Source organism: Rhinolophus sinicus, linkage group LG09, assembly GCF_036562045.2.
Source record: "Rhinolophus sinicus isolate RSC01 linkage group LG09, ASM3656204v1, whole genome shotgun sequence".
NCBI classification, from domain to species: Eukaryota; Metazoa; Chordata; class Mammalia; order Chiroptera; family Rhinolophidae; genus Rhinolophus; species Rhinolophus sinicus.
In genome coordinates this window covers 57906155-57916595 of record NC_133758.1, presented here as the reverse complement: position 1 = coordinate 57916595, position 10441 = coordinate 57906155, and the positions used below count along the sequence as shown (strand labels likewise).

Genomic DNA, 10441 nt, shown 5'->3' with positions numbered 1-10441 from the left:
TACCTGGCCTGAGGACGAAACAGCCTCTATGGCCTTTGTCAGCTCCACCCCCATGAAACCTGCCCCAGGGCCCCCAAGGGAGGGTAGGTGGATCAGTGTGACTTCATCCAGAGGAGCCCAAGGGGGAATCTGTGCTCTGAAGGGAGTCCTGCCATGAGGGCAGAGTCCAGCTGTCAGATTTCAGCGCCCTACAGACAGAGACGGCCTACTCAAGGCCTATAGAACCAAGGCATGCTCCCCCCACCCCAACGCGAGGAGCACCTACTGGGCACCTAAATGCCCTCATGAGGGGCCCTAACTCCAGAACTATCCTCTTTCCCCACAGGCTCAGGCTTCCACAGTGAATTCAAGCTTTATTGACACACAAACTCTCCTGCTCCCTCTTGGGTGTCTCAGTGATATAGGATTATGCTGTCTTGTGCCTGAGGGTCGTGGCCTCACACACTCGAAGAATGAGAACACGGACCCAGAGAGGTAAATTGAAGCAGTGAACAGTTTTACTGCAAAAGCGAAAAAGCACAAGAGCACAGCTCTCCGAAGAGAGGGGGATCTGGACGGAATACCTCGCAGGCTAAGCTGAGCTGGAGACTGTATGTCCTTGGAGCGTAATCTTTATTAAGTTGTTTATCAGGAGCCAGTTGGGCTCCCCCCGCCCCGCCCCCCGCAAGAACCTTCCCCTTCCTGCACCTGGGCTGGTATCTTAGCTGACTCTGCAGTCTGATGCAGTAGCCCCTCCCGCCTAGTTCCCTTTTCTACATTTTTTTTTTTTCTGTTAGTTACTGTTCTCTTTGGCCTTGAGGCCCTTCGCTGTGTGTCCCTGACTACCCCCAGTTTTCCCATCTCACTTTGAGATTGTTTGTCTGGCCTTGATGCCCTCCACCGCGGTCCTGTCTCTAACTACCTATGACTTTCCTATCTCATCAGTGCCTGGGAGAAGAAGAAGGCTTGGTTTTAGGAAGCAAGCAGCCAGAATTGGGAGAGCCGGGTGGGTTGGGGAGGGGTGCTAAGACACCCCACCCCAGGTTTCTCTGAGTGGTGCTCAGCCCTAGAGCCTTGGGTGTTGGTTTAGGAATTGGGGGAGGGAGTGGGCTCATCCCTAGGTGACTCTCCCTGGGGCCCCCCAGTCACACTGGGGGAGGGACCCTACTGAGCATCTTCCACCCACAATGCCCTGGAGGGTGCAAGGAGCTGGCCCAATGGTGGTCAGCAGTCCAGACCGATGCACACCTGCGGGTCCTCCAGTGCATGGAGCTGCTGCTGTGTCTCCTCAGTGTGGCCGTAGGTCTGTACCCTGCTGCTCACGTGGAAGTGGATGTCGTCCACCGGGGGGATGGAGTCCTGCTCTTGCCAGGCAGCCACAGCCTTGGCCTCCTCCTGCACTGCCTCTTCAGAGTCCTTCCACTCCACCAGCTGTGGACAGGCTGGCTCAGGGCACCCCTGCTGCCCACCACCCCCTGCAGCCTGTCCCCACCCACTGCAGCTCCCAGCAGCCCACCTTCTCAATGACCTTGGCCATATACTCAGTGCACTGGTCCTTGAGACGTGCTAAGCGGAACAGCTTGGTCACGCCACACGCCTACCACGTTGGCCTCATCCAGTAGCTGGGCCAGTCTGAGGCCGCAGTCACTTCAGGCCTGGCAACAGGAACATGTCAGCCACACTCAGCACATCATCGGCTGCCTCGGGGGGGCAGCTGCAGTGAAAGAAGGGGTGAGGGAGAGTGCATCCCGAGGTCACCAAAGCCTGTCCGGGGCTTCGCAACAAGGCTGGGACCTGATGGGGGAGCGGGTGGGGGCTTCAGGCAGAGCAGGAGCTCCCTACCCATGCCAGGTGCACAGCCCAGATCCCTGCAGGCATCCATGGGACCAGAAGGGGCACAAGAGCCTGGGGTTCCCATACCTCAGGCAGGGCAGATCTGAATCACACAGATCTGGGCTCAAAATTCTAGCTGTGGGACCTTGGGCAAGTTACTTCACCTCTGTGCCTCAGATCCTCTGTGAGGCGCAGACAATCATGCCTGCCTCGAAAAGCTGTCAGAAAAGTGACAAAAGTTGCTTGTCAAAACTGAGGCAGGGACCCTACTGAGGGTGGGGGAGTAACAATTTAACTGCTCCCTCCCACCCACAGAGGCTGTGGGACTTAGGGCATAGCCATAGTTGTACCCTGTGTTGGGAGAGACCATGTGCTCAGCTCTGGTCCAGACTTTAGATGGCCACACGGAGCAGGCTGGAGACAGCCTGCCGAGAGCGGGGCTGTGCTGCAGGAGAAATGAAGGAGGTGGGGAGGGGTCAGTAAAACTGCTCTCTAAAGGGCTAGGTGGTAAATACTGCATGCCAGAGGGTCTCTGCTCAGCTCTACCACCGTGCAAAAGCAGCCATGGACAACACAGAAATGAATGGGCGTGGCTCTTCCAGCAAAACTTTATTCACAAAACAGGCTGGATATGGCCCGCAGCCCAGGATGGAGTGGATAACCTGGGTCCCAGTAAGCCACCTGCTTGGGGGTGGGGTGGGGAACACTCACGTTGACATGAATGAGAAACAAACCTCTATTCTGTAAGTCACCATATTTGGGGGTCTCTTTATTAGTCGCCTTCATACACACGCGCACACACACACACGACCCCCCCCCCCCAGCAGAGCATATTCTTGGCACTATCTGCTGCCGCCCAGGTCACCCTGTGTTAGAGGGGACCTTCGGGCAGGTGAAGATACAAGGAGGCTGTGAGAGAACAGGGGATGGGAGAATAGGGAACCCCAGGAATGTGTAGCAACCCAGAGGCAGGAGGCTCAGGGCTCCCTGCTGTTGTGGGAATTCAGGGTTAGTGACCCCACCCATCCTGGAGAACTTAGGGACCCCATGTGGCTGACATTTATGTCCCCAAGTGTCATGTGCTCATGACGTGGGTCTTTTCACTCACTCCTGTTCTGGAACCTACCGAGGCCCCCTCTGCCTGAAAGAAATCTCCAAATGGATCCCACACTCCCTCTCCAGTCTCATGGAAAACCTGCCCCTTGGAGCCAATCAGGACTGGGGCACGCCCTTGGAGCCCCACAGTGACATGGGCTGTGTACCTGTCCTGACCCTGTCAAACCCCCGCCCAGTGCACACAGCCTGCCTCAGCCGCACCGCCGTGGGATCGGTGTCTATGTAGTACAGCTCCTGGGTGAAGATGTCGGGTGAGAGGCTGTGCAGGGTGACAGCCGGCAGGCCCCCGGAGGCCTCCATCCCTTCATTCTCTTGCAAGTGGTCACATAGCAGGGCCCAGAAGTAGTCACTGCAGCCACAGAAGAAGGCCTAGGGAAGGCTGGGCTTAGGAAAGACCAGGGCCAGGGCGATGCCCAAAGGAGCTGGCCCAGGGCTTAAGGCAAGGGGCTGGGAGACGGGCATGCCAGACGGCACCTTATGGCAGAGATAACTCCAACCCTCTACTCGGAAGCAAACATCAGGACAGATGTTGAAGCCACTGGGGCAAGAGAAGGGCAGCTCCCCTAGGTCACCCTGGAGGGTGGGAGAGAAGACACCACTAGAACAAGTGAGAGAAGACAGAGGCCAGCCTCAGCCAAGAGCCTCCTCTAGCTTGATCCTGGAGGGGTGGACTGCCACCCCATTTGCAGATCAAAATACAAGACAAACAACAATGAAAGTAAACAATTAGGCTTAGAAAACGAAAGTGACTGGCTCAAGGCCACAGAGAACTGAACCCAAATGTAGGGCTTACCTACCATACCCCCATCCCCAGACACACCTCCTGCCCACCAGGCCTAGCCCCAGGCCCCCATGCACTTACTCAGAGCTCAGGGGGCAGGGCGCAGTCGGCCTGTAGGGCCAGGTCCTACCTGAGCTGGGGGTCTTCTGGGGCTGGGGGCCTGATGCTTAGCACCTTCACATAAGTGCCTTACTGAGATGCCACTGCACAGGAGAGAGTGCAGCTTCAGGGGACAGGCTGGCCCTGCCAATTCCCCCGCAAAGCCCTGGATCCCAAAGCCTGCAGAAACCAAACTCAGACACTTCCTTGCACTTGGCCTCCAGGTCGCTGAGTAGGTCCAATAACTGGCATTGTTTGCCCAGACGCTCAGTCACTGATGTGTTCCACACCGACGTCCACGTGGCCTGGGAGCAGTGTGTGAGGTTCAGGTCCTGAGAGGGGCCATTAGCAGTATGCAGGGACAGAGTTCTGTAAGTGCTCACTCCCACCAAGCCATTCAGCTGCAGGGCTGGGACTTCCAGGCCTACGTGCTGCCTTCGTTTCTCCATTCAGAGGCACTGTCTGAATTCTACAGGCTCCAGAATGGATGGGAGGGGCAATCAGTTTGTGAGTGAAACAAGCTCTTCCTTAGCAGACACACCAGCTCACTGTCTCCCAACCCAACCCAGGAGGCAGGTGGAACCACCTCCCAGTCAGGGGACAAAGTACCAGGTAGTAAGAGGTCACCCAAGGCCACAGCCACGTCTGCTGCTGGACAGAAATGCAGCCCCCTCCCTGCCGCCAGACTGGGCCTGGGGGGTCACCTGTGTACAAGTACTGCAGCAGGGCCCCAAAGGCCACAGGGTTGATCCGCAGGCAGACAGCCAGGAGGGAAGATTAAAAGTGTGGCCTAGCACAAGCCCCCTGCTGTCCCTCTACTCCCTTCCTCCCCTCGCCCAGGGAGGCACCAGTGGGTGCCTGAGGACGATGACGCTCTTGCCCTTCCATTTGGTGTCCAGCACATTGGCGAAGTAGGCGCTGTGTGCACCCAGGATGCAGCGATGGGCCTGGAAGGGCTTCCCGTGTACCACAAAGACCACATTACTGTGGATGCCCTGATCTAGAAGCCTGGGGAGGGGCAGGTGGAAGGACTCAGCAGAGCACCGCACTTCAGTCTCACTACTCTAGATCCCCAGTCCGTCCCACAGGAGAGCCCTCAGCCCCCTGCAGGCTACCATCACCACAGAGCCACTGGGCAGAAGCCATCCCGATGCTCTGTGCTCCATCTCACCAGTGCAGGAAGTCATTGTAGTAGTCCCACCTCCTACAGGAGGCTGTCACTTGCTTGTCACGCAGCGCCCAGTGGATGTTATCACTTGCAGCCCCATAAGGCAGAGCTCTCCGGGTAAAGCGTTGACCTCGCAGTAGGCTCCTAAGGGCAGCAGGGCTCATCAATCAGTCGGGCCATAGGGCTGCACACTGCAGCTGGGAGGGCCTGGGGAAATCCTACTCTCCATCTTTCTCCTTCCCTCCTCCCCACGTGGGGCCAGTAAGTCCTGGAGACCCCTTCCCAAATGATCTCAGCATCCACTTCCAGGGCCTAGGCACACAAGCACAGCCCAGTACACTAACACGCACATATTCACTCATAGTACAGACTATACTAAAAAGAGTAGGCTCAGAGGCTGGCCCTGTTCTGTGCGCTGGGGACACTGCTATAGACAGGTCACTGAAGTGACACTTTAGTGGGGTAGGACAATAAATAGATTAACAAATGGTATTAAGTGCTATGAAGAAAAACAAAGCCAGAAAAAGAGTGACAGTGATGACAGCTGCCACATAGGGAGACCATGGAAGGGCACTGTAGTGGTGACAATGTGCAGAAACTTGATTAACATGAGGGAGTCAGCCACACAAAGACCTGGGAAAGGGCAGTCAAAGCAGGAAGAATAGCAAGTGAGAAGGCCCTGAGGTAGGAGCAAGCTTGGAGCACTGGCGCACCAGAGAGAAGGTCAGTGTGGCTGGAACAGTAAGCACAAGGGAGAGCCAAAGAGCGGCCAGAGTGGAAGAAGCAGGTCGTGTAGTAGCTCCCAGGCAAAGCCAGGCATTCTAGTTGTATGCTAAATGCTGTTGGAAGCCATCAGAGGATTTTGATAAGCCCACTAAATTTGTTGAGCTCGACTTGGCTGTGATATAGAAAACAGACTGTAGGTGGGGCAGAAGGGGCAGCCGTAAGACCAGTGAAGAGGTTGGCAGTGCATCCAGGGAGAGATGGTCCAGGGAGAGGTGCTGTCGCTGGGCTGGGTAGGAGCAGTGGAGATGGGAAGAGGGCAGAGGAGAGAACAGGTTCTGAAAGTAGAGTTAACAGTTTGCTGACTGGGTGTAGGGGTGAAGGAAAGAGAGAACTCAAGGGTGTTTGCAAATGTGTACATGCGCCTTGGAGCCCTTGCATATGTGTACACACACACCCCCACTGCCCCATCCCCCTCTCTCACCATTGGTCAGAAGGTAGAGCACCAGGTCCTCATGCCCACATAGGCAGGCGTAGTACCAGAGGGGTAGGAGTACCAGGAGGCAGTTGTCAGGACTGAAGAGGCTGCCCACCTACCCTGACCCCCCATCCACCTGACACTCACAAGGGGGTGCTGTCCCACTTGTCCCATATATTCACCTCGTCTCGCTGTTCTAGCAGGTACCTGGGCAGGGAGGGGGGAGGTCAGAGCCTGGGATTATGAGGCTCATGGTCTGGGAGAGGAGACCCATGGACCAGGGAGGAGGTAAGACATCCTTTTTAGCTAAAGGAAGGCTCCTCCAAATGAGGGCAGGTGACAGGTTAAACCAGAGAAGGAAAAACATTCCAAACAAAGGGACCAGCACAGGCAAGGTGTGGAGGTGGGAACACAAAAGGCAGACCCTGAGTATCAGAGGCCAGGCCCCAGAGCTGAAGAGGCTGAGCCTCTGTTCTGAAGGCATTTGGGGGAGAGGAGGAAGTAGTGGGGCCTTTGCTTCTGCCCGGGGCCTCTGGCTGCTTGAGGCAGGGGAACCAGAGGAGGCTGCTGCAGGCATCCTGGTGGTGTGGAAGCGAGCAAAAAGTAGACAGATTCTAGAAGGAGCAAGTCAGGAGACAGGTAGCTGGTGAGATGTCAAGGTAAGGGGATCACCATAGATGGTGGTGGAACCCTTACTGAGCAGGACAGCCTGGGCGGATGTCCAGGTTGGATACTGAAGGGCTCAGTAGTATTCAGCTTTGGGAGTTATCAACTAACTCCTAAGTGGCACCTGCTGCAGGGAGGGACCCAGAGAAGCTGTGGGAGTAAGTAATGGGGAATGAAGGGCCAAGGAAGAGCGGTGTCCCATATCCCAATGGGGCAGCCTCTCCCTTCCCGCCAGGCCCAAGGGGATGGCGATTTCAGTGCCAGACTTGCTTTAGCTGTATTTAGGAGTTTCCGAATCCCCAGGGACCAGAGGCTACTTCTGGGTCCTAGGTGTTCCCAGCGCCAGGTCCAGAGGAACCAGAGAGAGGAGCCACGTCAGGAGTCCCAGGCCGGACCCCAGTATGGCCTCTGGCCCCAAGTGCTCAGAGGGCGAACCTCCACTTCTCTCCGCCCACTTCAACTTTGGGCCTCCGTGTGGCAAGTCCTCTCTTCCAGGACGGGCTCCGGGACCTCCCGGAGTAAATCATCAGAAGCACCCCGCCTCCATGCACGCCCATTTGTAAGGCTGCCGCGGTCCCCGTCAGCCTCCGGGTTCTGGCTTCGGCGCCCAGATGCCTGTTGACTTGTGGTCTGCAATGGGTCGGGTGCTGTTGCCAAGGCGCCAGTCCGTCCTGTGGTCGCCCCTGCACGCCTCTGAGGGCGCCGCACACACCACCCGCACCCCTCCGGGGCAGCGGGGTCCTCACCGCACTCGGGCCACGTCCCCCTTCCGGCAGCTGGCGGAGAGGTCGCTGGTATCCGTGGGCGGACACAAGCCGAACGACCTCAGGGAGCAGAGAAAGCAGCGGCTTCGGCGCGCCCGGGCCGGATGTAAATAGGCACCAGCCCCGCCCCGCTCGCCCCGCCCGCCCCCCGCCCCAGAGCAAGAACGAGTCGGGCAGGCGGACGGGCTGGGCCCGGCGTGGGCTCCGGGAGGCGGCTTTAATGGGGGTCCCAGGACTGGCGTCTCGAGGCGTCGGGTAGGGGGAGGGGAGGGCTGTGCCAAGACTGTACCGAGGGTTGGTGGGAAGCAGGAGGCGACACTGGGGGCCCGGCTGCAGGGGAGCGGCGGGCTGGGAGAGAGGGGGCGCGACTGTATACGCCCCGGGTCAGCCTGCTGGTCCCGGCGCAGCGCCGGCGCGCGCGCTCACAGGTGCGTGTCCTCCTCAAATACGTCCGAGTCCTCGGGGTCCCGCTTGCCTCCCATGAGCGCGCTCCAGCCCCCTGGGCCGTTGACTGCCCCGCCGCCATTCAGGCTGGGCTGCTTCTCCTGCATCTCCGACTGGCTGTCGCTGGCCACGTCCAGCGTGGGGTTGTCGTGGCAGCCGTTCTCTACGAAGCGCAGCTCCTCGCCGTGCGACTGCGGGCCGGGATAGGGCCGCTGGGCGAGCGCGGAAGGCCCTGGCCCCCCTCTGCCCCACCAGCTGCACGTTTCCCATTGACCTGGCCTGTGACCTTGAACAAGTCACTTAATTGTTCCTTCCCTTTGTGTCAAGCTCTACACAGGGAACCCCGCACAGATGCCACTTTCTCCACAGCTCAACTCCTTTCTTTAAATAATTCTATTGATCCTTTGACTAAACAAGCTTGTGGTACCAGCTGACCCCTTCCAACGGCCTCTTTATAGACTCCAGAGAACACAGAAGTCCTGCCATACCCTCTCCTTTGTGGGGAACCTTTTCATGACCCCTGGGCACTACTGACCCAGAGCTTCTCTGCTGAGACATGCAGATAAGCTCAGGCCTGCCCCCAGGAGGGGCTAGTGCCATGGAGGACCCCTGTGGGTGGGGCTGGTGCCCTGCACAGAGGGGCAACTGGGATGCAGGCACTGGACAAATGGCCTCACCTGCAGTACCCCATCCCAGGATAACCACTGCCAGCCCACCTGAGATGAGGACACTGAGTCTCCAGATGATGGATCTCGCTGGGCACTCCCATTCCACCTGCACCACCCCCAGTCCAGGACCCCTGCCCCACCTGCCCCCTACACTCACCACGTGTTTGAGTTTGGGCAGCCGGCGCTGCCAGCAGTTGTAGAGCAGGCCCAGCACGATGATAACGACACAGATGGCACCGATGACCACCAGCACCACAAAGAGTGTTCCATAGTCGCTACGCACCTGGCTGGCCCGGGCCTGGCAGCTGCTTGTCATGGAGTAGTTCTGGATGCCAATCTGGGGGCAGGAGAAGCCAGGCTCCTCAGCTGAGGTCCAGCGGTACTATGGCTCCTCACAGGCCCGTGGGGTTGGGGTTTAGGGACAGGAACAGGCTTTGAGGAGCTGGCACACTCCTGGCTCCTGAAGCTGTGTTCCTGAGGGACTGTCTCTGCCCTATGCCTACCCTATGCACCTGAGGGCAACTCCAAGCCTCTCTGTCCCACAGCTCCATTCCTGGCCTCCCCTCACGTCACCACCACGGCTCTGCATGACCCTGACCCTGCTGGGACAGAAATTGGTCTCTAAACCCACCTGGTTGTGGCCCTGAGCCCCCACTGAGGCCGGCTCCTCCCATGCTGCCAGTCAAGATGCAAACTAGATAGAGACCCCCACACCTGTCCCACCCATTAAAAAAAAACAAAAATAAAAACAGACAAGGGCAGCTATGATCTCGGCATACATCCTCTGCCACACACCACTACTGAACCAGTCCCCTGAAACAACAGCGTCCACCTTGAGGGTGGGGTATTCTGGTATCATTCGGGTGATTATGGGCCAGAGACAGTGCAGGCGATGCTGGGAACAGTCCACATCATGGGCCACCCCCAGCCTCCCAGCTTCCTCCCTTTTCCAACTAGAGTGGTCACCAGTGATGTTTAGCTGCCCAGCGCGACTCCAACACTACAGGTTGTCTTGGGTGGGCCCGATTTCTCTGGCCCAGAGGCTGCTGTGCCTTGACCTGGCCCAGCAGATGTTTTCTCCAGAAATCAGCATCCAGGCAGAGGAGAGCAAAGAAAGTAAGGTGCCCTCCTCAGATGACAGGTGCCAGGGTGAAGGTACTGGCTCCTGGCTCCTGGTACAGAGACCTGGGAGCCCCCTTTCTGCCTTGTGCTCCCCTTTGTTAGGCCAGTTGTTCAGTTCTTCCTTGGTTTCTGTGAACTGTATATTTCCAGTACTTTTCTCTATTGACTTAAGTTATCAAGCGTCCATTTTTCAATATAGCTAGAACTTGCTATATTTTCCCACTAATATACTTCCAAAGGCCTAGCATTCCTTTTGGCCACGTCAGTCAGAATGAAGTGTCCAGTAAAGCTAGAACACCCAGGGCTGGGAAAAGAGGCAGGAGAGTCTGTAAAAAAAGGTCAAGGTCAGCCCGTTCCCACCAGCTCCCAGTGTTCACGAACTCAGACAATCACAACCCGAATAGCTCTCAGAAACCATCTGGGTGGTATAAATACAGCATCGTGGTGAAAGCCCAGGGTCTTGAGTCATTCAGGCCTAGTCCAAAACCTGGCTCTACCACTACTATCTGTGCAATCGCAGGTAAGTCACCACCCTTCTCTGGGCTCCAGCTCTCATCTTAAATGGAGTACCAAAAGTACTCAACAGGGTGCCTTACTTAA

General features: G+C 57.3%; 2 protein-coding genes across 3 annotated transcripts in view; both read right to left on the bottom strand.

Annotated features, from left to right (window-relative positions):
- Positions 1 to 536: 536 nt before the first annotated feature.
- On the bottom strand, positions 537 to 7400 carry ABTB1 (ankyrin repeat and BTB domain containing 1). Its single transcript, XM_074339772.1, is given in 17 exon segments — positions 537 to 1410; positions 1496 to 1565; positions 1567 to 1626; positions 1628 to 1693; positions 3128 to 3297; positions 3403 to 3501; positions 3791 to 3912; positions 3999 to 4078; positions 4080 to 4113; positions 4513 to 4568; positions 4570 to 4631; positions 4633 to 4816; positions 4980 to 5079; positions 5082 to 5120; positions 5690 to 5709; positions 6325 to 6384; positions 7279 to 7400. Coding segments are annotated over 17 exon segments (1551 nt in total). The 3' UTR covers positions 537 to 1203.
- Positions 7401 to 7787: 387 nt separating this feature from the next.
- The window catches only part of PODXL2 (podocalyxin like 2), a 54890-nt gene continuing 52236 nt past the window's right edge, over positions 7788 to 10441 (bottom strand). For both annotated transcript variants that reach the window (XM_019718599.2, XM_019718598.2), the window contains exons 7-8: positions 8877 to 9056; positions 7788 to 8242 (exon numbers count right to left, since the gene is read on the bottom strand). In XM_019718599.2, the coding sequence (XP_019574158.2) occupies positions 8030 to 8242; positions 8877 to 9056 (393 nt within the window). In that variant the 3' untranslated portion in view covers positions 7788 to 8029. The remainder of the gene's footprint in view (positions 8243 to 8876; positions 9057 to 10441) is intronic.